This window comes from Macaca nemestrina, chromosome 9 (genome assembly GCF_043159975.1).
Source record: "Macaca nemestrina isolate mMacNem1 chromosome 9, mMacNem.hap1, whole genome shotgun sequence".
Classification (NCBI taxonomy): Eukaryota; Metazoa; Chordata; class Mammalia; order Primates; family Cercopithecidae; genus Macaca; species Macaca nemestrina.
The window spans coordinates 35,326,391-35,352,393 of NC_092133.1; the positions used below are offsets into that span (position 1 = coordinate 35,326,391).

Genomic DNA, 26,003 nt, shown 5'->3' on the forward strand with positions numbered 1-26,003 from the left:
GATCACGCGGTCCTACCCGGAAGCGCGCCCGGGCTCCTGCAGGCGGGGCGCTGTGCGCGCCGCGATCCGGTACGTGGGTCTCCGGGCAGTCCCCTCCCGGGGCGGCGATCCTTCCTCAGAGCCCCTCGCAACCCTCCCGGAAGTGGGGGAGGGGCTCTAGGGGTCCCGGAGCGGGCCCACCCCTAGCCTCACCCACTGCGGGCGTGTGGTCGTGGGCAGGTCGCTTCCTCGCCCGGAGCCAAAGTTCCTCAGCCGTGAAGAGGGGCGGATGTCACAAGTCAAGCCTCCTTCCCAGGATGGCCGTGAGGTTCAGGGGTGGGGAGAGGTGGGGATTTGGGGGTAAAACTGGACAGAAACTGACGTGCTAGGCAAACGGGAGCCGCTGACTCGCTCTCTGCAGAGACTCGGGGACAGGGCCGGGCTCCGAAGGTGTGGGACCCCAGAAGGAGCTGCTGAAGGCGGGACCAAGGGCTACAGGGAGGTTTGCTGGAGTCCAGATGGTGAAAGTGCGCTCTGGGGGTCGTCCCAGCTTGGCCCTCCCCCGCCATCTGGAGCACCCTTCGCCAGTGAGTCCCCTCCGAGTTCCCTTTCTAGGGCAAGATAGCAAGGTGAAGCCGAAGTCACAACGTTTCACCGGCGAGGTTCTCTTCCCAGCAGCCTTTGGGAAGCATCCCCCTGTTTCGGGAATGTGGCATTCGGGCCAATCATGTGGGTGATGGAGCCCGTCTCAGGATTAGGTTGCTAAAGGCCCAACTCCTAACAGTCTCTGTGGCGGGTAGTCACTTGCCTCTTACTCGCTCACAGTGCTTGACTTCCTAATTAAGTTTTCTGTTGTTCCTGCCTTCTATCCAAATATGAAAGATTCTGGAACCAGATTGGTTAATCCTGTTATTTGAAGAAGGGAAGCTGGGAAATAGGAATAATGATCCCCACACCTATATAAGAAAGCAGTTTGCTAAGGTTACTTTGCAGCTTGCCTGGTCACTCCCGTGATCTAACCCTGTAGGGAGGTAGAGTAGGGGATGTTGCTCTATTTCTCCGTGGGAGTTTGAGGCTCAAAGAGGTTTATGCGACTTGGCAAAGCCAAAACTAGAACCTGGTCCCAGATGCCTTTCCTGTTTGTTTCCTTCCACTCATCGCATCACCCCAGGATCCCCACTCCCTTCACTGGGACTGCATCCTCGCCGCCTGGGGTGTGCTATGCTGTCTCCGGTCAGTCACTCCTAGCGAGCTCCCTGGGGCTGCTTGGGGAGCTCTGAGTGACCCACAGAAGTGAGAGCGCTTCGTAGGAACAAAGGAGGAAGGAACAAAAGTGGGCACCTGCTCTGTACAAAGGGCTGTGCTGGCCGGGTTCCTATTCTCCATTATGGGAGGTGAGGGGCAGGATCCCGGATATGTTCTTAGCAGACTACCTCAGGGCCTGGAGAGACCAGGGACCACGCAGCCCTTCTCCAGCTTGTCCTTTCCCAACGGGCAGCAGTCAGGACCAGGGCATTTGTCTGCCCTCATGTTCTCTCTGTTTTAAGCATTTGCAGGACCAGGGATGCTGTGCTGCTCTCCCATGAACCAGTCCCCAAGTCTCTGCTGCAGCCCTTTCTGAACCTCTGACTGTCTGGATGCTCCACTGTGCTCCTTGCCAAGGTAGATGATTTTGCCCCACCTGGGGAGGACAGGGAGGCAGGCAGCATCCACCCTGGGGCACTGGGAGGCAGATGGAATGAGGTAGGCAGTGGACTGAGTGCTCCTGAGCTCTGCAGACCTGCTCATCCCCTCCCCAGCCCTGCCTCCTGAGGTCACCCCCATCCTGATGCCTCATCTCTCCTTCACCCCTCGCATCCAGGTGGGTCATCACAGCCTGCTGAGTCTTTAAAGCTCCTCCGGCCCCCACCAAGGGGTGAGCACTCATTACCCGACACCTGCACCTAGATGACCGCCTTCATGACCTCAACCTGCCCATCTCCAGCCAGCCGGTCACTTCTCTGCTCACAACCACAGCCTCCATTCCATAGCCCACTGCTCCCTAACCCATACACTCTGGTCAGCTTTGTCACATGTACCTGGGAGTCCCAGAGAAGCCTCTTCAGGTCCACCTGCCTCTCCCAGCAACCTCCTCTTCACACCTGTTGCACTGTCAGTGTCTGCCTTGGCATTGAGTAATTCTGTGGGAATAGCCTGCATTCCTCCTTCACTGTGCTGTTGTCTCCTGGCATTCACCATAAACACCTTGGGACCAGTTGCACCGAGTTAGTTTGGGAGGAATTCAGTAAGGACCACTAAGCTGGACCTGGGGATGCTATGATCCTCCCAAAAAAACTGGAAATCTGCATGTGTGAGAGTTACAGCAGAGCTTCCTAATCATTGTTATGGCTTAGCACACATACCACATGATTATATCTGCATGACACCCTGAGGCACATAAGAGGATTTGAAACCACTGCCTGAGGCCTCAGCTGCAGCAGGCAGCCTGGAGCGCTGTCCTCACCAGCCTGGTCAGGCTGCCCCAAGAGTTAGAAGATCAGCGCTTGCCGCACCCAGAGGGCCACGGCACACAGTGTGGGGAGCTGTATGAAAGATCTTCCAGTGGGTGAATCAAGCACAGAGTGTGTGGTGTGTGTGGCAGGGGTGGGGGAGGAGATTTGGGAGGGCTGAAGACACTGGTAGCTGTGGCCCTAGAAGCTGCAGCCTACTAGGTACAGGGTCTTTAGGCAGCCTCTGTTCTCACCATGAGCAGGGAGAGCAGCATCTGAATGAAATTCTGTGGTGCTGAAATAAATTCAGGGCCTTTGAGGCTCGTCTTCTGGAGTGGTTTTTTGCTTGTTTATTTGCTTCTTCAGACAGAGTCTCTCTCTGTCCCCCAGGCTGGAGTGCGGTGGCACAATCTCGGCTCACTGCAACCTCTGCCTCCCAGGTTCAAGCAATTCTCCTGCCTCAGCCTCCCGAGTAGCTGGGATTACAGGCACCTGCCACCACGCCTGGCTAAGTTTTGTATTTTTAGTAGAGACGGGGTTTCACCATGTTGGCCAGGCTGGTCTCAAACTCCTGACTTCAGGTGATCCACCCGCCTCAGCCTCCCAAAGTGCTGGGATTACAGGCGTGAGCCACCGCACCTGGCCCTGGAACTGTTTTTGTCTGAGGGAGAGATATCTCTGGACTGCGCAGAGATGGAGGTGCAGCAGCGCCCTCCAATCCACACCAGGCACTAACTGTCTGCTGTGAGCATGGCCTCCCTGGGCATTCGGCTCCATGTCCAGGCCAAGACCCGGGTCCCTTCCTGTTCCAGTCTGGTTCCGGTAGGCCCTGTGGTGGGTCTGATGCTGTGCTGAGAGGGACTAGATACCACAGAGGAAAGAGCCCCAGCCTTGGCATCAAACAGATTTAGGTCTGGATTCCAGCTTTGCCACTTCAGGCTGTGCCTGTGTCCTGCTCTCTAAAATGGGAGTACCTAAAGAGTCCTACTTTGTCCAGTTGTGAGGGTGCAACAAAAATGGAAGGCCTTTGTGATGTCTGGTGTGCAGAAAGGGCTCACTGAATGTTTGCTGGGGTTGGGGTCCTCTTCGTTACTCAGGCTGTGCTCATGGATGTTGGGGCTAGGGGCTGACCTTGACCTTGCCTTTCCCTGGCAGATGAAGTGCGTCTTGGTGGCCACTGAGGGTGCAGAGGTCCTCTTCTACTGGACAGATGACGAGTTTGAAGAGAGTCTCCGGCTGAAGTTTGGGCAGTCAGAGAATGAGGAAGAAGAGGTGAGTGCAGGGTAGGCAGTCCCAGGAGGAACCATACAAAACTACCAGCAGGCAGAGAGGCAGGAAAACCTGTGTTCACCCTGTCCTGGGCAGCATGAGCAGCGTGTTGTGTGGGGTCCAGCATCCTTCACAGCTAGACCCTCATCCTCAAGGCGGCAGGAAGAAGTGTCAAGCAAAGTGGGGAAGAGCCCCTTATAAAACCATCGGATGTCATGAGAACTCACTCATTCTCATGAGAACGAGTTGAGAACAGCCTGGGGGAAACCACGCCATGATTCAGTTATCTCCACCTGGTCTCCCTTGACACGTGGGGATTATGGGGATTACAAGTCAAGATGAGATTTCGTGGGGACACAAAGCCTGACCATGTCATCCCCTCACCAAAAAAAAGTTCTATTCCTGCAGAAAAGGCTACAGTCATGCCTTGCTTAATGATGGTGATACATTCTATTAATAACAAATTCATCATTAGGTGATTTCCTTGTCATGTGAACATCAGAGTGTGTACTTACACAAACCTAGATGGTGTAGCTGACTACACACCTAGGCTCTACAGTATGGCCTATTGCTTCTAGGCTGCAAACCTGTACAGCATGTGACTGTACTGAATACTGCAGACAGTTGTAACACAACGGTAAATGTTTGTGTATCTGAATGAACATAGAGAAGGTATAGCAAAAATCTTTGTGTAATGTTATGGGGCCACTATCGTGCGTGGTCTGTTGCTGACCAAAACATTGCTCTTCAGTACGTGACTATACTGCTTTTAAGATGAGTTTCTATCAAAATCTAGATTCATAAGTGACTTCTGTATTAATAAAATTTGTTCAAGAAAATCGTGGTATATGAATAATTCAGCAAATTTTTGAATTCTTGCCTGTTTATTGAATTCTTGCCTGTTTATTGAATTCTTGCCTATCTGTGGGGGTATTCATTAACCAAATATTAATTGAGAACCTATCATGTGCCAGTCTCTTGGGGTAAAGCAGTGAACATAGCAACATGATCCCTGCTTTCATGGAACTTAGAGTCTAAAGAAGGACGTTGTACAGTGAACCAGATGGCAAATAAGTACCATGAGTTCAGGTGGTGACAAATAGTCTGGAGAAGTTAAATGGGGTACGGGATGGGGAGTGACAGAGGCAGGGGTTGGTGGCCTGAGGTGGCCAGAAAAAAAAACAATCTGAGCTGGAGCCAGAACGATGAGTAGGAGCCACTGTGAAAGCTTGACAGACAGACTGTGGGAGCTGGGCACAGTCCTTGGTTCCTGAATGTTGGCAGGAAAACTTACTCCATAGTGCTGTGTCCCGCTTGTACTTCAATGCTGCACCTTCCCGCTGGCCAGTTGCCCGTCTTTTCAAGACAAGGTCTTACTCAGCTCCTTGTAGATTTCCCTAGCTCCAAGTTAGTGCTGTGCCTCCCTCATATTTCATTCACATCTCCTGAAATCCTCTTGGGAAATCTGCTGTTTTCTTCCTTTCTTTTTTTTCCACTGTGGAGAATTTGATTTGTAACTGTTCCACTGGCTTTATCCCATTTTATTCACACATTTGCAACAAACTTGTCCAGTTCCTTTTTGTTCTTATTTATTTGTTTTGTTCCTTGTTTCGGCCAGCTGAGAGAATGGATGGAGGAAGAACTTATCAAAGTCAATGCAGACTTGTTATGGAAAATAGGGAAAGTACAGAAATATACTTAAAAATAGAGGGAAAAAAATCACTCCTAATTCCTCTATCCAGAAGTAACTTTAATAAAATGGCTTTCTCAGTATTTTATCAATACTTCGTTTTTTCTATGCATTCACATTCTTGTTTTATTTTTAACTACAACATGTGTCAGAGGAATTTTCCATGTCATTGAAACACTCATATATATATGTGTGTGTGTGTGTGTGTGTGTGTGTGTGTGTGTGTGTGTGTGTATTTTACTTTAAGTTCTAGGGTACATGTGCACAAAGTGTAGGTTTGTTACATATGTATACATGTGCTATGTTGCTGTGCTACACCCATTGACTCATCATTTACATTAGGTATATCTCCTAATGCTATCCCTCCCCCCACCCCACAACAGGCCCCGGTGTGTGATGTTCCCCTTCCTGTGTCCAAGTGTTCTCATTGTTCAGTTCCCACCTATGAGTGAGAACATGTGGGAAACGCTCTAATATTTTAAGTGGCTATAGACTTTTCCATAATTTTGATGTACTGCTATTTATTTAACTATTTCCCTGATCCTGGATGTTTATATTTTTTTCCAGTTGTTTGCTATTATAAATTATGCAGTAGTGAACATCTTTGTGCATGTGTCTTTGTCCTAATCTCTGATCATTTTCCTTAGGACAAATTTTCCAAAGTAAACTTATTGCAAAAAACAGCATAGACTTTGGTACATGCTGCAAACTTCCTTCCAACTCCCCGTTCAGTGCTCCCCACATTCCACTATTGTAATGAGGCCCAATTCCTTAATGTTTCTTTCCGGATTCAGAGCCTAAACAGCACCATTACCCAGCTGGCCCTCCCCATTCTTCCTAACCACTACCCAAAGTGTTGGGGGCAGTCTCTTTTTGCCCCCCTCCCTACCAGGACAGTGATACCCTCCCAGGAGGGTCTAACACTATGGAACCCTTGATATCAAGGGCTTGTCTTGTCCTTTCCTTTGTTCTTGTTGTCTGGCCCACTCTAAGCAGTGATATTTTCCCCCATTTTTGTAGCTCCCTGCCCTGGAGGACCAGCTCAGCACCCTCCTAGCCCCGGTCATCATCTCCTCCATGACGATGCTGGAGAAGCTCTCAGACACCTACACCTGCTTCTCCACAGAAAACGGCAACTCCCTGTATGTCCTTCACCTGGTGAGTCTGTAGCTCTGGGGCCCATGTTCCTCGTCCCTCCGCTCGATGGGGAGTCCACAGGCCTCTCTTATCTGGAGCTTTAGACTCCTTTAGAAGGCAGAAACGGTATCTTATCAAACCCCCTGGCACCCGAGCCTTCCCTGGCTTGTCCGCAGAGACTAGGGCAGGTGAAGGGAGTGCCTGGGGGCTGGCTGACACTGGCCTGCCTGTGCCTGCAGTTTGGAGAATGCCTGTTCATTGCCATCAATGGCGACCACACTGAGAGCGAGGGCGACCTGCGGCGGAAGCTATACGTGCTCAAGTACCTGTTCGAAGTGCACTTCGGGCTGGTGACTGTGGACGGTCAGCTTATCCGAAAGGAGTGAGTCCTCAAAGCTGGTCCCCTCTGTCCTTTGCCGAGCACCCTCGCTGGACCAGGCAATGTGTGCCCAGCCCCTGTGAAGCTGCCATTTTTCACCCACTGCCCCCAGCTGGGTCCCTAGTTCAGACAAACAGAGCTCAAATGAACCTTGGAGATCATCTGGTCCGACCCTCTGACTTTGTATCTGGTGAAACAGAGCAGAGAATGGAACTCACTTGCCTGGGGTCATCCAGCTGGTGGTTGGCCACATCCAAACTGGAAATCTGAGCTCAAGACTCTCAGTCCAGTGCTCTTTCCATTCTCCCAACATCGTCGCCCGGCATTACAAATCTGGTCTGAGCTAGTCCTCTCTGGCTTCTCGAGCTTCAGACTGCCTCTCCAGAAAAACACAAGCCCATGCACACTCATACAGTCTCGTGAAGGTTTTCTCAGGAGACAGACCCTAAAACCTGTCTCTGGGCCCACAGTAAAGAACTTGGGGAAAGGGAATGATGGTTCAAAGTATACACTGAGGTGGGAGGGACCCCAGAAAAGGCTTATAGTTGAAATGTAGACCTAGAAAAGAGAAGTTCATGGTATCACCACCCCTTGATTCTCTAAGATGGATTGGGAAGCTGCAGAGCATGAAACTCTGGGACTTTAGAGTTTTGTATCAATGTGAGCAACTACCCATATCGAGGCATTTCTCAAATGCACAAACATTGTTTCATGAGTCATTGTAGCCCAGATAGGTCATGGTTTCAGTGGCAAATACTACAGGTGGTGGATGCCTGTTACATGAACCACATTGGCTAGTGCAGACCTTGCCAGCATCCGAGATGGCTGCGACCCTGTGTAGGACCCTGATGATGGACCAGACCTGTCTGTGTTCAGTGGCCTCTGTGTGAGAAGCTTAAGCATCACCCTGGCTCTCTCTAGCTGGCTTTGTATGACATGTGTTTGTGTGACAGAGGTTGAGGAGTGAGGTGATTTGCTTAGCTGCCTGCCTTCTGGCTCCGTGCCTATCCCACCCCACTCCACAGCTAGAGCTCAGCCAGAAGCCTGGCCCCCTTTCCCAGCTGTGTGGGCAGGTCACGCGGGCTCACCAGGCTCTGATGCTGAGCTGGGACTGTGGCCCTTCGGTTGGGTGTGGGGGAGACCAGCTTTCTCGTGATCTCGCCCGCCCTCTCTGGCTCTGCCCCCAGGCTGCGGCCCCCAGACCTGGGGCAGCGTGTCCAGCTGTGGGAGCACTTCCAGAGCCTGCTGTGGACCTACAGCCGCCTGCGGGAGCAGGAGCAGTGCTTCGCCGTGGAGGTGACTACTGGGCGCGGGAGTCCTCAGGACTTGGAGCTGTCAGGTCAGAGGGGGCATCCAGCTCTAAGACCATGTTTTAACCCTAATGAGTGAAGGCACAGGCAGCCCCTGAAACTCATGTATTCAGAGAGAGTTGTTCTTTGTGGCCATATGGAGGGTTGTGTACTCTGATGGGCTTTCCCATGGTAAAACAGCTCAATCCTGAATAATACAGACTTTTAATGTAATTTTTGGGTTCACTGTAAATTACAGAAATCTTTGAAGACAGTTCCTTCAACCCTTCCCTCCTCCTCCCACAAAGTTATATTGAGCTGGAACTGGAGGGGAAAGCAGTGGAGAAAAACACAGCACTAAAGGCAAGATTGCCCTGAGTGCAAATGATACCAGCACTACAGCCAGTAAACAGCCTTGGGCCAGCAGCAGCGTAGGAGAGCTGAGCCTGCAACTCTAGGTTAAGCCCAGCCCCAAAAAGTTAAAGTGGCTACTGGTGCTTTTATAAAGCCTAGTAAATAAAAAACTAAAAAATTAAAAATAAAAACTAAAGTGGCTGCTGGTCAGTAGCACTCCTTGGCTTCCTAAAGAGGGAAACCAAATTCTCTTGCAGGCAGTGGTTTTCATACTCCAGCGTGTGTCAGAATCCTCTGCAGGGCTTGTCAAATACAGGTTACTGGGCCTCACTTTCAGCATTTCTCATTTAGCAAGTCTGGGATGGGGGCTCTGGAACTTGCATTTCTTTTTCTTTTTCTTTTTCTTTTTTTTTTTTTGAGATGGAGTCTGATCTGTTGCCCAGGGTAGAGTGCAGTGGAGCAATCTTGGCTCACTGTGACCTCCGCCTCCCAGGTTCAAGCGATTCTCCTGCCTTAGCCTCCTGAGTAGCTGGGATTACAGGCACGTGCCACCACACCTGGCTAATTTTTGTGTTTTTAGTAGAGATGGGGTTTCACTATGTTGGTCAGGCTGGTCTGGAACTCCTGACCTCATGATCTGCCCACTTCAGCCTCCCAAAGTGCTGGGATTACAGGTGTGAGCCACCATGCCTGGCCCTAGAACTTGCATTTCTAAAAAATTCCCAGGTGCTGTTTGTTTATTGTGCTGGTCCAGGAACCACACTTTGAAAACCACTGCTAAAGCAGGAAAGGTACCAATCAAACAAATGTGAACTCACAACTGAAGAAAATCAGATATAGAAGAAAATAAGCCACCATGAGGGAGAGTCAGGAAAATCAATTACCAGCAGATTTATATCCCAAGGCACTTGATGCATTGAAACTATTAAGTATAGAATATAAAATAACTATGAAATGTTTAAAGATATGAAGTGTAGAATCACAAAATGAGATAAGAAGAAACTCTAAATTGGCCAGACAAATTTGAAAAAGAACCCATACAAATATTTTAGAAATAAAAATGTAGTTGTTAAAATGAAAAACTCAAGGGATGTGTTAAATAGCAGATGAGACATAGCTAGAGGGAGAATTAATGAGCTGGAAAATAGATCTGAAGGAATTGATTCTCACACCCCCACTCATTCACTTTTCCAATAAACATATAGTACCTATTATATGCTAAGAAGTGTGCCAGGCCATGGGAATAAAGAGGTGAATACAGACACATTCACTGCCCTTGAGGGGAAATCAGCCATGTGTATACTAAAAGATATAATAAAGAATCCTGGGTGCCATATTAGGTTTTTCATCAAAAGCCATGGTGGCACAAGAGATGGAATGGTTAACTCTTTCTGGGACATTAGGAAAGACTTCTTGTAGGAGGTTACCTAATGCCATTAGTATAAAATCCAAACTCCTTCCCAAGCCTACCAGGCCCTGTGTGATCTATCGCTGCCTATCTCACTCCAGCTTCATCTCATGCCTCTCTTGTCCACACTTACTGAGTGCTAGTCACATGAAACTTCTTTAAGTTTCAGGAAAACTCTGTATTTAGATCTGTCCAGTATGTTAGTCATTAGCTACATGTGGCTGTTGAACATTTGAAATACAGCTAGTGCAAATTGAGTTACGCTATGCATGTGAAATATATTCCAGATTTTGGTAACTTAGCACAAAAAAGAATGTAAAACATTCTATTAATAAGGCTTTTGTATCATGTGGTGATAGTATTTTTGATATATTGAGTAAAATGAAATATGTCATTAAAATTAATGTCAACTGTTTCTTTTTACTTTTTTAATGTGGTCACTGGAAAAATTTAAATTATGCATAGGGCCTACCTTTTATTTCTGTTGGACGGCACCATTCCAAACTCTCTCCCCTCCTCAGAGCCTCTGAATATGCCGTTTCCTTGACTTGCAGTGTTCTCTCTCTCCCTCTTTCTCTGGTGGGCCATCCGGTTGTTTAGATATTAGTTTAAAGGTGACCTAATTCAGGGACATTTCTTTGGACACCCTACCCAAGGAGGTTGCTGCTATTTCTCTCTAGCCCAGTGCTGTGTATTTTGTACTTGGTGCTTATTTACAAATGGCACTTAACTTTATTTCCTTGTATATTGCCTTGCCTCATCCACTAGAGTCTAGTGACCAGACAGTAAGCCTCAGGAAGGCTGGGACCTGGTGGGTCTTAGTCCCCCTGTTTCCAAGTATCTGGTGCAGAGTCCAAGCTCAGTGTGGACAGTGAATGTCCCCACTAGCCCAGGGCCTGGAGTGGAGCAAGGTGGTTGGTGATACAGCTTTCTCTCCCTGCCTGCCCTGGCCAGGCCCTGGAGCGGCTGATTCACCCCCAGCTCTGTGAGCTGTGCATAGAGGCACTGGAGCGGCACGTCATCCAGGCTGTCAACACCAGCTCAGAGCGGGGCGGCGAGGAGGCCCTGCATGCCTTCCTGCTCGTGCATTCCAAGCTGCTGGCATTCTACTCTAGGTGAGCTCAAGGTCCGGCGTGTGGTGGCCTCCCCACTCCCCTTATTCCCTCTGCCTGAAAAGCACCACCTGCCCAGCCAAGAATCACCTCCTCCATGAAGCCTGAAACCTTCCCAGATTTGATTCTTCAACCCTTTTCAGCTCACTCATTTCTCTGTGTCATTCCTTCCTGGAAAACTGTCTTATAGTCTCAACCTAGAACTTCCTTTTATGTTGTTCTTAGTCCCTGGTGCTTTCCCACTGCTAAATCATTTTCTTTTCTTTGTTCTATACAACCAAGTTTTACTTTAAAATTTGATGAGTTAATTAATTGTGTTTGTGCCTTGCCCGTCTCCAGAAAGGATTAAGTACATTGCTCCTTGAGGGCAGGGGCCAGGCTCCACACTCCTTTAACCTGCCTGCCCCGTCTCCTGCTGGGCACGTGCTGATGGGTGGCTGTGCTCCTATGTCTGCAGCCACAGTGCCAGCTCCCTGCGCCCGGCCGACCTGCTCATCCTCATCCTCCTGGTTCAGGACCTCTACCCCAGCGAGAGCACAGTGGAGGATGACACTCAGGTCTCAGGGCAGCTCTCTGGGCAGAGGGAGGCCTTGGGGAGGTGGTTCAGAAAACCTGCCTGGAGAGTGGTGGGGGGCTCCCCCTGGGGACTCCATGTTATCTAAGTCACAATTCTGGGTGTGTGGTTGGGCGTGACTTCTTTCCCACTGCTTTCAGATGTAAGGGGAATTCTGGAGTGCACATGGTCCAGTGGGTTCAAAGTGCAGATTTTTCAAGTCAGCCATGGTTTGAAACCCAGCTTCACCACCTGGCTGTGTGAGCTGAGCTCGTACTTGCACCCCCAGAGCCTCAATGCCCTTATCTGTGCAATGGGAATAACAAAGCATCTACCTCTCAGGAGTTTTTGGAGGGGACAAAAGGCGCGGTTCCCACGGAACCCGGCACCGCCTGGGGCATAGTGAATGCTCAGTGAGTGTTAGCCACCACCATCGCTGTTGACCTCATCACCAGGGGAAGTGGTGGGTTGGATACCAGTGTGCTGGAATTTCTGGAATTTCCACAGAACAGACCGCCTAGAATCAAATCCCTGGGAAGTCTGAGGACCGCACACCCAGGACAGCACCTGGAATGGGTGGAGGGGTGGGGGCTTCTCTGTGAAGCGCTGGGAGGCAGAAGGGGTGGAGGGAGCCAGGTCAGATAGGAGCTAACCAGCCTCTCCCCTGCCCTGCACAGCCTTCCCCACGGAGGGCCCGGAGCAGCCAGAACATCCCCGTGCAGCAGGCGTGGAGCCCTCACTCCACAGGCCCAACCAGGGGGAGCTCTGCAGAGACGGTGTGTGCTGTGCACTTTGTGGAGTCAGGGGCAGGAGGGGATTGGCCTCTGCAGGCGACCAGGCCTTTCCTGCCCCTCCCGGGAGAGCAGGGACAGGGTTGAGCCAGCTGGGAGAGCCTCTCAACCTGAGCCACCTTCTCCATTCCAGGAGACAGACAGCTTCTCCCTCCCTGAGGAGTACTTCACACCAGCTCCTTCCCCTGGTGATCAGAGCTCAGGTGAGGCCTGGAGGAAAGCAGGAGGAAACAATAGCTAGCTGCCTGCGGCAGTAGCAATCAGCAGCCCAGGACGTTTGTCTTAGGCTTCAGTGGACCCCGTGTCTCCTAAGACATGAGTGCAGGTACCCGTGTTCCTAGAACACAGGGCGCTGTCTGCGGCTCCCCATCTTCCCTGCCAGCTCCAGCCTGAACTCAAGGACTGTTAAGACCACTCCACTGATCCCTAATGCTGTTGATGACAAGTTGATTGTCATCGTTTAAAACTTTTGCACATGCATTCTCAGATTCATCTTTCTTTTTTGTAATTAAAAATTAAGTTAAATTAAGTAATAATCACCTCATTTCAATACATTCTAAAATATAAATATTCAGCCTCTGTAGTTTATACTTTACCTGTTTCTCCAAAGTATGTGGGTAAACAATAAAAAAAACTATAAATATTCAAAATGGGTCAGGTGTGGTGGCTCACGCCTGTAATCCCAGCACTTTGGGAGGCCAAGGCGGGTAGATCACTTGAGGTCAGGAGTTCGAGACCAGCCTGGCCCACATGGCGAAACCCCGTGTCTACTAAAAGTACAAAAATTAGCCAGGCACAGTGACAGGTGCCTGTAATCCCAGCTATTCAGGAGGCTGAGGCAGGAGAATCACTTGAACCCGGGAGGTGGAGGTTGCGGTGAGCCGAGATCATGCCACTGCACTCCAGCCTGGGCGACAGAGCAAGACTCTGTCTCAAAAAAAAACAAAAAACAAAAACAAAACTACAAATATTCAAAATGTTACAAAAAAAATAGACAACCTTGCTTAGAGAAGTAGATAAACCAAAATCCAGATTGTTGTGGTCACTATGAATGAGCATTATATTTATTTCTGAAGTTCTTAGGTAAAAAAAAAAAAGGATCCTGTGGTCCATCCACATCATCTGATGGAAGAAAGAAGGCCAGGGTTTCAGGAGGAGAAACTTGCTGGGGACTAGGATTTGAAAGGAATTTATTATGTGGCTTCTTTTAACCAGTGGCTCCCAACCCTGGTACATTGGAATCACCGGGCAGCTTCAACCAGCCCAATTAAGTTACAGTCTGTGGGCCTGGGACCCAGGTGTGAATACCTCTAGGAAATTTTCCCAGGTGAGTCCAATGTGCCTCAGGTGCAAACCACTACTGTGCGCAGATCTAGGTTACAGCATGCTTTGCCCCCTGGCTGCATATTGAACTCACCTTTGGATCTTTAACAATCATTCAAGCTGAGCCTATACCCAGAGATGCTGACTCAGTTGACCTGGGCGTCAGGATTTTGTAAAGGTCCCCAAATGATTGTCATGTGTAGCCAAGGTTGACAACTACTGGGTTAGATGCTCTTAACTTTAGGTCCTTGGACTGGCTAGAAGCCTAGGACCCCCTGAGACTGTGTGCAAACTCGTCTATGCCTGTGCAGTTCCTGGGGTGAGGGTTCCTAGCTATCTTCAGATTCCCTGAGCTCTCGGTGAGCCTGAGACCTGTTGAGAAGCAGTGCTTCTGGGTAATCTCCCAAGTTCCTCTTCGTCATTCATAACCGTCCTCCTCCCAGTCCCTCTCTCTCGACAGTGGTTTTTTATGCCTCAGAACTGTAAAAAATAATGTCCTACCGTGCACAGAACTCACAACTTACAAATGGCTTGGGTTGCACTCATCCATTTGTAAATTAGGTGTTTAAGACTAGGAACACACTTCCCCCAGAGGAACATGATTATAAATGAGGGTTGTTTGCAATGAAATATAAGAGGTAACAGTATTATTACAGACACATAATATTTCAGGTATATGGTGGATTCAGTAGGTTTTTGTGCGCTATATTCGGAAGGAAATCCACCTCAATTCCCAGCACACAGTAGGCGCTCAGTAAGAGCTTGCTGGTTGACTAATGAGTGCGCAAAGGTGGACTGTGTGTGCTGACTCCTGAGGGGCGGGTTGAAGTCTGAAGGAATACAGGGGACAGAACAAGGAGGGGATTAGGGAGCAAGGGAGGGTCAGCTTCTCTGCCAGGCCCGGGCCACCTCAGCCCGGGTACTGCAGAGTTCACCTTGTGCCTGCCAACTTGGGATGAAGGGGTGTTGCCCAGCCACATTGCCACCCCTACGTGGAGCTGGCAGCCAAGGGCGGAGGTTGTAGGGGACACCTGGGCCCCCTACCCCGTGCTGTTGAGCCGTTGCTTATATCTCATGATACTTATATCGTTATGTTATTACCTGTGGCCTGCAGGTAGCACCATCTGGCTGGAGGGGGGCACCCCACCCATGGAAGCCCTTCAGGTGAGTTTCTCCGGTGTCTGCCTGGGCGCCAGCTGATCTGATGCCGCAGTAAGTGTTGGGGGCTCTGAGGGTTCCGCCTCCAGGGTCACTCTACCCATGGCAGCCCTCCTCCGGCCCACCCCAGGGCTGGTCAGTACAGGTGCCTGTCCTGGTGCCAGAGCTCAGCGCAGAGGCAGGGTCCGGGGACAGGCTGTGAGGGCTGGTGAACTTGCCCCTCCCCTCCCCCAGGTGCTGTCCCTCAGCTCCACTGTTCTTGGGAGTGAAAGTCCAATAGAATGTTTGATTTTTTTTTAAGTGAGCGTGTATATTTATTGTAGAAAGATTGGGAAATACAAAAGTAAACTCTAAAAAACGGAATGAAAATTACTCTGAATTCTGTCCTCAAAATGAGATTAACATCTTTGGGTATTTCTTTCTAGTTTTTTTTCCTGTGACTTTACACGCACGCACACACACACACACACACTACATATGTACATGTGTGTATTTTTAAAATCAGATTTGGATGCTAACATGCTTCATTATACTTTTGTATTTAAAATTCTTCCGTTTCCTAAGCAGTCTCACAGTGTGGTTTGTAATGATTATCTGGGAGTCCATCACATGCATATGTTATTTATCTAACAAATGCCCAGGACAATCGCATCATTTTGTCCAGTGTTTGCTGTTATATATAATACTGAAGAGGAATTTTTGTGGCATCTCTCGTGATTTCCTTAATTCTATAATTTTTAGAACTAAAGGCTTTCTTACTCAGATCCGTCTGTAAGGCTGGAGCCTTGCTCATTTGGTCACTTTATGCCTCAGTTTCCCCAATTTGAGTGGCTGTTGGGATGTTCTGAGGATGATTGAAATGATACAATGTTGAACGTTAGTACCTCCGTCTGTTGAAAATGCGCACTCCCCATCCACGAGTGTGTTTCCCTGCCTTCTCGGTCCTCTCTGTGCCACCACCCAGCCCCTCTGCCCCTGCCCACTGCCCTGCTTGGCATCCAGGCCGGACTCTGGGCAGAAAGGCCCAGAAGCAGCTGAGAGGGGCAACAGCGGAACTGGAGCTGCGAGGACAGGTTCAGCAGAGTGCAGGGATTTAAAAACCGGAGTTTCTTAGAGCTAAAAATGTTTATTTCTTATGGTTCACAGATAGGGCAGCAATGGGTGGGTCCGACTTAGGGATCCCACCTCTCACTGCAACTCTTCTTCCTCTGTAGATAGCGGAGGACACCCTCCAAACACTGGTTCCCCACTGCCCTGCGCCTTCCAGCCCCAGAAGGATCTTCCTGGATGCCAACGTGAAGGAAAGCTACTGCCCCCTAGTGCCCCACACCATGTACTGCCTGCCCCTGTGGCCGGGCATCAACCTGGTGCTCCTGACCAGGGTAGGACAGCCCCTCACCCTGCCCTGGTGACGCTTGGGGCTGGCACGGCTTCCCCAGGGGCAGCCCCGTTCACTCGCCTCTCGGCCCTTTCCCTCAGAGCCCCAGCGCGCCTCTGGCCCTGGTCCTGTCCCAGCTGATGGATGGCTTCGCCATGCTGGAGAAGAAGCTGAAGGAAGGGCCGGAGGCTGGGGCCTCCCTGCGCTCCCAGCCCCTTGTGGGAGACCTGCGCCAGAGGATGGACAAGTTTGTCAAGAATCGAGGGGCACAGGAGATTCAGGTGAGACCCAAGTTCCAGTCCTCCCCACCTGAGGAAGGGGCAGGGCTGGCAGCAGGGTCCATCGGGTCCACCACAGCTGAGGGGCCAGCAGGCCTGGGTTCCTGTCCAGGCTGCACCTCCACCGGGCCTACGATCCTTGTTTTCCCTATTATGAAATGATAACGAAAACTTAGCTGCTTTTTAGGTTTTCAGAATCTTTTTATGTGTGTTTGGTAGAACATGAATTATAATTCCCCTTTTTTAGGTGTGGAAACTAAGGCTTAGATAAGTTTTAGCTTGGCCAAGATTATGCGGCTCGTGAGCGGTGGAGCCAGAGCCTGGATGCAGTGAGCAAGTGCAGGCCAGGGATCTGCCCGTCACGGGCTTCCTCCTGCAGCGGGGCCATGCACCCGGGCTCGCAGGGCAACACGGGGATGTGCAGGTCATGGCCCCACCCTACCCGCAGCAAGCTTAGGGCCCAGGTGGGGAACTGAGACCAGGAGACACACGAGAACGTGTAGAAACAGGCAGTAGAAACAGTAGAAACGGCAGTAGAAACAGGCCGTCACCCCATGCTCTGACAAAGCCCAGATCAGGGCCTGGACGGCAGTGGGGTGGGTGGGGGTTGACACTGGATTTAAGCAGTGGCGGTGCCTGGGTGTTTGAGGAGCTGAGACCCATTGTGGCTGGAGTGCCTGTCAGTCTGAAGGCTGCAGGATTGGCTGGAGGAGGCAGAGCAAGCAGCTGATGCCCCAGACCCAGGTTCCTCTTCACGGAGGCAGAGGCAGTGCCGCATCCCACAGTGCCTCAGGGCGTCCTAAGGAGAACTTTCATTAGAACACCAAGTTCTTCTGCTTTATAGAGATCCTGTGGGGCCGCCCCCTGCATGGCTACCCCATGCCCACCCCATGCCCTCCCAGCTCCTGCAGCAGCACCTTCTCTGCACACCCCAGCCCCTGCCCTATGTGTGCCCCCCCAACCCTGAGGGGCTGGCCTGGTCACTGTGAGGGCGCTACTATACGTGCCTGTGCCCATCAGACAGTGACACCCTGGAAACTGCCCTTTAAATAAACACTGCTGAGTGACCAGAACATGGCACACTGAAGTCTGCAGGGGGCTGGTGGGGCCTGCCAGGGTAGCCTGCATTGGCCAGATGGGCAGATTTGTCTGGGGGCCCTGTGCCCTCTCAGAGCCTGATCTGGGAAGGACTTTGGCCTGGACCTCACTGGAAACATGGTGGGGACGCAAACCTGCCACCTGTCTTCCTTACAGAGCACCTGGCTGGAGTTTAAGGCCAAGGCTTTCTCCAAAAGTGAGCCCGGATCCTCCTCCGAGTAAGTGGTGGGCCTCAGGACAAGGGGTGGGTCATGTGCCCAGGCAGACTGTTCCCTGGGAGACCGCATCTCCTCCACCACTGCACGTCGTTTATCATCAAAATAATTTCAAGAAAGGATATTTCTTCCCACATATGTGGCACACCATGTAGAGAAGCTGGGAAGCTCCTTCCTATTGCCTGATCAGCTGTGGCTGCTCCCTTAGGTCTTTCCATCTGTCTGTCCCAGGTGCAGGAGCAGGGTGGTCCGCCTAGGAATGAGGGGCTTCCCAGGTCGGTCCATCCTGGGTGCAGGAGCAGGGTGGTCCGCACGGGGCAAGGGGCTCCCCTAGGTCTGTCTGTCCTCGGTGCAGGAACAGGGAGGTCCACATGGGGTGAGGGGCTCGCTAGGTCTGTCTGTCCGTCCTGGGTGCAGGAGTCAGTTGGTCCACATGGGGAGAGGGGTTCTCCTAAGTCTGTCCTGGGTACAGGAGTGGGGTGGTCCACATGGGGTGAGGGGCTCCCCTAGGTCTGTCTGTCTGTCCTGCAGGAATGGGGTGGTCCACATAGGGGCAAGAGGTTCTCCAGGTCTGCCTGTCCTGGGTGTAGGAGTGCGGTGGGCCACACGGGGCGAGGGGTGTTCCTAGGTCTGTGTCTGTCCTGGGTACAGGAGTGGGGTGGTCCACACAGGGGCAAGGGGCTCCCCTAGGTCTGTCTGTCCTGGGTGCAGGAAAAGGGAGGTCCACATGGGGCGAGGGGCTCTCCTAGGTCTGTCTGTCTGTCTGTCTCTCCTGGGTACAAGAGCAGGTTGATCTACACGGGGCGAGGGGGTCCCCAGGTCTCTCTGTCCTGGGTGCAGGAACGAGGTGGTCCACATGGGGCGAGGGGCTCCCCTACGTCCCTTCTGCTGTGATGCTCTCCTCTCTCATGCCCAGGCTGCTCCAGGCATGTGGGAAGCTGAAGCGGCAGCTCTGCGCCATCTACCGGCTGAACTTCCTGACCACAGCCCCCAACAGGGGAGGCCCACACCTGCCTCAGCACCTGCAGGACCAAGTGCAGAGGCTCATGCGGTAAGTGCGGTGCGGCCCCCTGGATGGCAAGGGCAGGGTCTGGGGCCCGTACTTCCTCCATGCAGCCCAAGCTTCCCTCGGCAGGGAGAAGCTGACGGACTGGAAGGACTTCTTGCTGGTGAAGAGCAGGAGGAACATCACCATGGTGTCATATCCTGACGCCGGGGCTCCAGCCAGCCCAACAAGCCTCTCGGGTCTTCTGCCTCCACACCTGCTCCCTAGAAGGACTGTGGGCCCCAGGGAAGGGGAATGTATTTTCCACCCCTCAGCTGCTCACCACCTCTCTGAAGGAAAACAATAGGACATAGTGACCCGTGTGCCTTGTCTATAGGAACATTCCAAGCTGAAATTACAGGAATTCCTCCTGTCCCAAAGTTAATTCACAAAAGCCATAAAGACTCTTTGTGTCAGTGTTGCCAGCTGGCAAAATAGTAATAGGTATTCCACAAGGGGTGGAGACGGGGTGGCTTCCTGTGGTCTAGTTGGGTTGAAAGAGCCATGTCCTTCTTAGATCATCACAGTGGACAGTGGCATGTAAAAGCTCCGAGAAGGCCTACAGTAAATGTTTATCCCTGTTTCAAAAACCATTCCTAAGACTGTTTGACCCTTTTATTATGGAACACTAATTTCATTGAATACTGATTTTCCATGGAACTTGATGTAAAACAGCTTTTCCCATATCATCTCTGAAGTGTCCAGCCCTCAGTCTCCTGAGGCAGGTCCTCAGTGGGCAGGTGAAAGGATGCCAGAGGGCCTCTTTAGCCACCAGCTGCTGCCCTTCCATGGATATCTCTTCCCCTCCCAAATGGGAGCCTTCCAGACTCTCATGATGAAGTGTAAGGGTTTAGCAAGGTCACATTGAGGTGCATAGGTTGGGCGGTCAGCTAGGCTCACTCATGAACCAAGTGGCTGTGCTCACATTCCAGCCTCACGTGTGTCTGACTTAAATTCATCCCTCATGAAAGCGATGAACTGTGAGCAAACCATGTTCCTATAGGGCCAGAACTGCCCATGTCAACTGTGCAAGCGTTGAGGATCTTACAGCTTTTCAAGGCCTGGGGAGCTGGGAGGTAGTGGGGATCTGAGGAAGCAAGGAGACAGGGGGCTTGGCTGAAATGGAAGCTGCTGGAGAGAAGCAGTCCTGGCCCTCCTGCCACCATGACTGGGCACAGCTGGAAGCCCAGGGCGAGGACAGAGGCAGGTCATCCCTAGCTCCTGGCTTGGTAAGCACCTTAACTCAGACCTTCACCTACCTAGAAGACTTCCCAGGCTTGGTGCACTTCATCTACGTGGACCGCACAACCGGGCAGATGGTGGCGCCTTCCCTCAACTGCAGTGAAAAGACCTCGTCCGAGTTAGGCAAGGGGCCGCTGGCTGCCTTTGTCAAAACCAAGGTAACCATTCGGGCCCAGGGTGGGGATGGGTGGGCCTTAGCCAATATTGGGCAGTCCCTCCTGGTGTGATCCACATACCTGGGGCTAGCAGAGTGCGCTGGGCAGCAGGCCAGAAGAGGCAACGGCCAGTGCCAGCATAAATAAATGCTCGACAAGTATTTGTTGAATGAGCTAGAATGGAGAGAACGGCAAGGTACATCAATTGGGCATCAGAACTTAAAACAAAGTGATTTCTGTTAGGGAAGCGTTCCCTGGAAATTCTTTTATTCTCCTTATTTAACTGACTGGTTTTCATGGCAAAGTTATATTTTTGGTAGGGGGAGGACCCCTGCCACTGCCCAAAAAAACTATACGTGTGTGTGTGTGTGTGCGCTTTCTTTTTTTTGGGGGGGGGGGCCGTGGGGGGCAAGTGAAGTCTATTCTAATGTTTAAAACAAGATAGGAAGATGGGAAGTTGGGTAGCAGAGGCATGTGTTGGAAGCCCAGCCCCATCTCCCACCAGTTATGTGGTTTTGGGCAGTACTTAGCCCAAGTGTCAGTTTCCTCATCCGTAGAAGGAAAAAATACTGCTATTTATGTCACAGAGTTATGAAGATTACATGAGAGGATACGTGTCAAATATTTAGCATAGCACGTGGTACAAAATGCAGATACAGTTCATTCAGTACTTACTGGCAGCATCGTCATCACCATCTTCGTCCTTGCCCCTCATTCTGGAGACAGTCAGGGTTATGTTGGTACGTTTCTTTTTGTTGGTTTTCTGTGCAGTTTGTTGTAGTTGAGATCACTCTGTATGTGCAACTTTGTTACCATGTTTTCACTTCACATTATATCAGATGCATTTCCTCATGCCATTAATTCTTTATAGACATGATTTTTAGCAGCTCCGTAATAGTCCATCATGTGAATGTAACATAATTTATTGAATCATTTCCCTGATGTTTAGACACACAGATTATTTCTAGGCTTTTGCTGTTATAAATAATTCTGCAGTATACACCTTACATACATCTGTGTCCCCATCTCTGATTATGTCCCCAATATGGATTCCTAGAAATGGAATTACTAAGTCAGATGGGAGGAATGTTTTTAAGGTTATTAATGGATGTTGTCAAATTACTTTCCTGAAAAGTATAATCAATCCATGGCAGATTTAATTAGTAATTGCACAGTGATGCATTTTGGAGCAGATCGCCTGTCCCTCCCGCTAAGGGTAGAGGAGCGGGCTCCTCGAGTCTCTTCCCAGCCTTGAGAGGTGGGAGAGAGCCCACTGTCCCTACGGCCTTCCCTGGGGCACTTCGCTGGCAGCATTGGTGACGGTCCCTGCGTCAGGCAGGAGGACATTCCCAGGGGAGCTAAGGCATGTGGTTTCTCAGGCCCTGGGTTTCCATCTGACCCCTTGGTGAGCTCTGATTTGGGCTTCACCCCTGGCTCAGGACATCCTACAGGGTCACTCACCTGGACCATCATCAGTTCCCAGCCTGAAGGGCACTAGGATGGATTCAGGAGACCACACCTTGTTCTCCTGTGTTAATTAATGATGTCCCTGGCTATTTTCTAATTTCACTAATTTATTTATTTTAATATTATTATTTTTTGAGACAGGGTCTCACTTTGTCACCCAGGCTAGAGTGCAGTGGCACAAACACAGCTCACTGCAGCCTCAGTCTCCTGGGCTCAAGCGATCCTCTCGCCTCAGCCCCCCAAGTAGCTGGGACTACAGGTGTGTGCTATCACACCCAGCTAATTGTTGTGTGTTTTTTGTAGAGATGAGGTTTTGCTATGTTACCCAGGATGGTCTTGAACTCCTGAGCTCAAGCAATCCACCTACCTCAGCCTCCAAAGTGCTAGGATTATAGGCATAAGCCACCACACCAGCCCAGTTCACTAATGTATGGCTTATGTGTATAGTAAAGTTACACAAAGCTTTTTTACATATATTTTGCCCCCACGCTAACTGGACGGTAGTCCATCCATCCAATAATGATTTATTGTTGAGCCTTCTGCTCTGGGCCAAGGCAGTGCCCAGGTACTAGGAGAGGCCCCTGGCACTCATGGGTTTCTCATCTGTGCACTTTCCTTCCTTCAGAGGTGAGAGCTGCCCGGGCAGACCAACGCTGAGAGAGTGGTGCTCCTCACTCTCCTCTTTTCCCCAGGTCTGGTCTCTGATCCAGCTGGCGCGCAGATACCTGCAGAAGGGCTACACCACACTGCTGTTCCAGGAGGGCGATTTCTACTGCTCCTACTTCCTGTGGTTCGAGAATGACATGGTAGGTGAGGCCGAGTCCCTGGGCGAGGACAGTCCGCACACACTTCCCGCTCTGTCACTCTTGGATTCATTTCTTCTGAATTGTTGTCTGTCTGTCTCATCTTCTCTTCTTGTTGCTGGTAAGCCCAGCAGGTTGGGACCCAGAGCTCAGAGGTCACAATTTCACGTGGGCATTTAACTGCTTTGTGAGCCCTCTGCCCAGCTGTCTGGCAAACTCTTGCCATTGTCCACGTGGCATCCAGGCACACATGTGAGCAGATAAGCACACGCCCCACTGCGGGAAACGCGACTCAGATCATACACTTTGTCGCTAGTGCTTCCATGTCGCCAGCATCACATGCCAAGCATGGCACACGGTCATCCCTGTGGCATAGGCCCCTGAACTCAAGAGCATAGGCCCTGCTTGAAGCAGTGAGCCAGGCCACCCAAGGAGACACTGGTGGTGTGGCTCGGGGCCCTGGCCTCCTGGCCCTACACTGCTTCCTCTGGGCCTCACCGTTACTGCAGAGTAGGCTCCAGTGAGGGGAACTTACTGTCTGTGGCCACCTGCCCCTCTCCTCCTGTCTCTCCTCTCTGTCTCTTTCTTTGCTTCCTCTCTGTTCCCTTTCTTTGCTTTCCTCTTGTTTCTCTTTTATTTGCATCTCGTTTGTCACCAGGAATGGTTGTTCCAGCTCTCAGGAGCGTTCCACCTCCCTCGCAGCCCTTGGTCTCTGGGTCCCTGAACTACTGTGCCTTCCCCTGCACCCACCCTGCACTCTCTTTGTTCACTGAGGGTGACAGCCATCCCTTTCCATAGGGCAGGGTGGTTACCGGGGCCCTCCGCCGCTGTTCTCTCAGTCATCCCTCACAGCCTTGTGCGGTGGCTGGGGCAGGGATCCCTGACCCCATTGTATGGATGGAGACGATCTAGAGATCAGACACCATGGCCAGGGCCACCGAGGTTGTTAAGTGAGGAAGCCGGAGCCCAAGCTCTCCTCCCCCAGCCTGCAGGCTCCCTGCTTTCCTCTGTGCCCCTGGAAGTGCCCAGGACTTGTGTACAACAGAAGTGCTAGAAAATTCCTGTGACCTTTACCTTCACTTCTAGGGAGGGACAGGAGTCTGTGTGCTTGGGTGGCCCCGTGGGGTGATACAGTGAGGCAGAGCTGTGAGCTGGAGAGGCCAGGTTTGAATGTCAGCCACACAGACCAACTGGTGCCACGGGGGCAGCCCTGCACGCTTCGGAGTCCACTCCCCCTGCATGGTAGGCCACGGTGCCCACACAAGCATCAGCTAATCGCCATGTTCGTGCCTGGCACACAGGGCACGTCCAGCAGATCTTAATTCCCTTCCCACCTTATCCCACCCTGGCAATTCCCAGTTCTTTCAAAGCAGAGGCTTAGGCCTTTTGTGAATGCTCTGCTCTTCAAGACCCTGAATGACAGCCCTGCAGGTTGCCCTCCTGAGCATGTGTGTGTGGCCTGTGCAGGTCCAGGTATTGATGGGAATGAGAGCTACCCTGCCGGCCCTTGGAACTTTGTATACTTTGTCTCTAATGTTCATAAGGCGACTGTTGTTATTCCGACTTCAAAGATGAAAAACCAAGGTCCAGGCATTTTCCCAAGCACCCAGCGCACAAGGCAGAGCCAAGCCAGGCTGCGAGCCCGGTGCGTCTAACTCGGGCCCATGTGCTCCCCCGACACCCACTGCCTCCCTGTCCTCCCTCCTCAGGGGTACAAACTCCAGATGATCGAGGTGCCCGTCCTCTCCGATGACTCGGTGCCTATTGGCATGCTGGGAGGAGACTACTACAGGTGACGGCGCGTCGGGAGCCGCTGGGGACGGACGCCCCCGTGTGGGTAAAAAGTACTCGCCTCTGCCGGGAGCGGCTTCTGCTTCAGCAGTGCCCTACCCCGGACCCAGAAATCCACACTGGAAACACCTTCCCAGCTGGGCCTGTGTGCAGTGAGGGAGGATGGGTGTGCAGGGCACGTCTGTGTTCCCACCGCCTTCCTGCTGGCATGGTCTTGGCAGCACGGGAAACGTCTGCGCCCGGCCCAGAACATCCCCACTGCTGCCTCGTAGCCAGGACGGCACTGTTAGGTCAGTGAGGAACAGGAGCAGGTGTCAAGGCCCACGTGCAGGGGCCTAGTGAGATGACCGAGGACACGGCATTTGCTGGCGAGGGCCCCGAGAGGCCTCTGGCACTGGAGGAGGGCAACAGCCTCGCTCCTGAATCCCGTCCTCCCTTTCCTCCCCAGGAAGCTCCTGCGCTACTACAGCAAGAACCGCCCGGCCGAGGCTGTCAGGTGCTACGAGCTGCTGGCCCTGCACCTGTCTGTCATCCCCACTGACCTGCTGGTGCAGCAGGCCGGCCAGCTGGCCCGGCGCCTCTGGGAGGCCTCCCGTATCCCCCTGCTCTAGGCCAAGGTGGCTGCAGTCTGCTTTTGCACCCCGTCCTCCAGCTGCTCTTGCTTGCCACTGTTCCCCATGGCAAGAGCCTGCTGTCTGCAGTGGCCGTCCTGAGGATGGGGCAGAATGCCCAGGGTGGCCCCAGGGTTTCTAAAACCCCACCTAGACCACCCTCCATGTGGGGTATGTGCAAGGCCCCAGATCCTTCTCTCTGGAGGAAGAGGGAAGCCCAGGGGTCCAGTTTGTCTTCGTAAAACAAAAGTGGCAGCAGCTCCTCTTCCAGAGCTGCCTCTGCCTTATCCTGGGAGATGGGGAGGGAGCCCACCCGGCAAGCTCTCTCCTACCCCAGGTAAAAGGTGCTCCTTTGCCTGGGTCTGATTTCCAGCCCTGCCACTTCCTGTCTGCATCTCCCGGAAAGTTTCTTCTATTCCTCACATTTAAAGCGATGGCACCTCCCTCCCAGGGTGGTGTGAGGATTACCCAATGCGGTAGGTGCTCAATAAATGTTGGTCATTGTTATCACTGAAGCTCAACACGCCTGTGCTTCTAGACCCTTCTGTCGTGCCGATAAGCCCTTGCTAAGTCCCAGCCCCTTCACGCTCGGCTGGCGTCTGCCCTGGGGCTGGGGTTCTCAAGCCCCTGGCCCTGGCCCAGAGATATGGATTCGCTTGGCGGCGGTGGAGCCCAGGTTTTGATGTCTTTCAAAGCTTCCGTGGTGCGCCCTGGATTGAGAACCACCACCCAAGGGGTACAGCCCCTCTCTTCCAACCGAGAAGTTCCTGTCCCAGAATGAACCCAAGGACAAGAGATCCTGAGAGCCCTGGGACTGGGAGCATCTGCTCCTCTGAGGCCAGGAGGCTGGTGCTGGGCCAGAGAGGGCGGCGTGGCAGAAATCAGCGTCTACCGCAGCACAGGAACAGATGGTCCTGTGCTGTGCATACCGGAGCCGCGCCTTCTGTGTCTTCAGTCTTGGGCCAAAATTCACGTAGACTGGTCTCTCC

The 26,003-nt window shown here is 51.8% G+C and overlaps 1 protein-coding gene across 9 annotated transcripts; it reads left to right on the forward strand.

The window, feature by feature from the left end:
• LOC105478428 (HPS1 biogenesis of lysosomal organelles complex 3 subunit 1) lies at nt 1–25,535 on the forward strand. Of its 9 annotated transcripts, none has more exons than XM_071069321.1 (21): nt 1–69; nt 1,527–1,641; nt 1,841–1,894; nt 3,624–3,740; nt 6,448–6,585; nt 6,804–6,946; nt 8,131–8,239; nt 10,949–11,109; nt 11,564–11,663; nt 12,337–12,435; nt 12,584–12,653; nt 14,888–14,937; nt 16,146–16,313; nt 16,411–16,590; nt 17,842–17,903; nt 18,817–18,951; nt 19,036–19,100; nt 20,200–20,345; nt 22,502–22,615; nt 24,322–24,404; nt 24,852–25,535. In XM_071069321.1, exons 4-21 carry the CDS (start codon nt 3,624–3,626, stop codon nt 25,012–25,014), a joined length of 2,103 nt encoding a protein of 700 aa, XP_070925422.1. In that variant the 5' UTR covers nt 1–69; nt 1,527–1,641; nt 1,841–1,894; the 3' UTR covers nt 25,015–25,535. The 9 variants fall into 9 exon arrangements, with proteins under 9 accessions (XP_070925422.1, XP_070925418.1, XP_070925425.1 ...); XM_071069322.1 differs by lacking the exon at nt 1–69 and adding an exon at nt 80–307; XM_071069317.1 differs by lacking the exon at nt 1,841–1,894.
• Nucleotides 25,536–26,003: the final 468 nt, after the last annotated feature.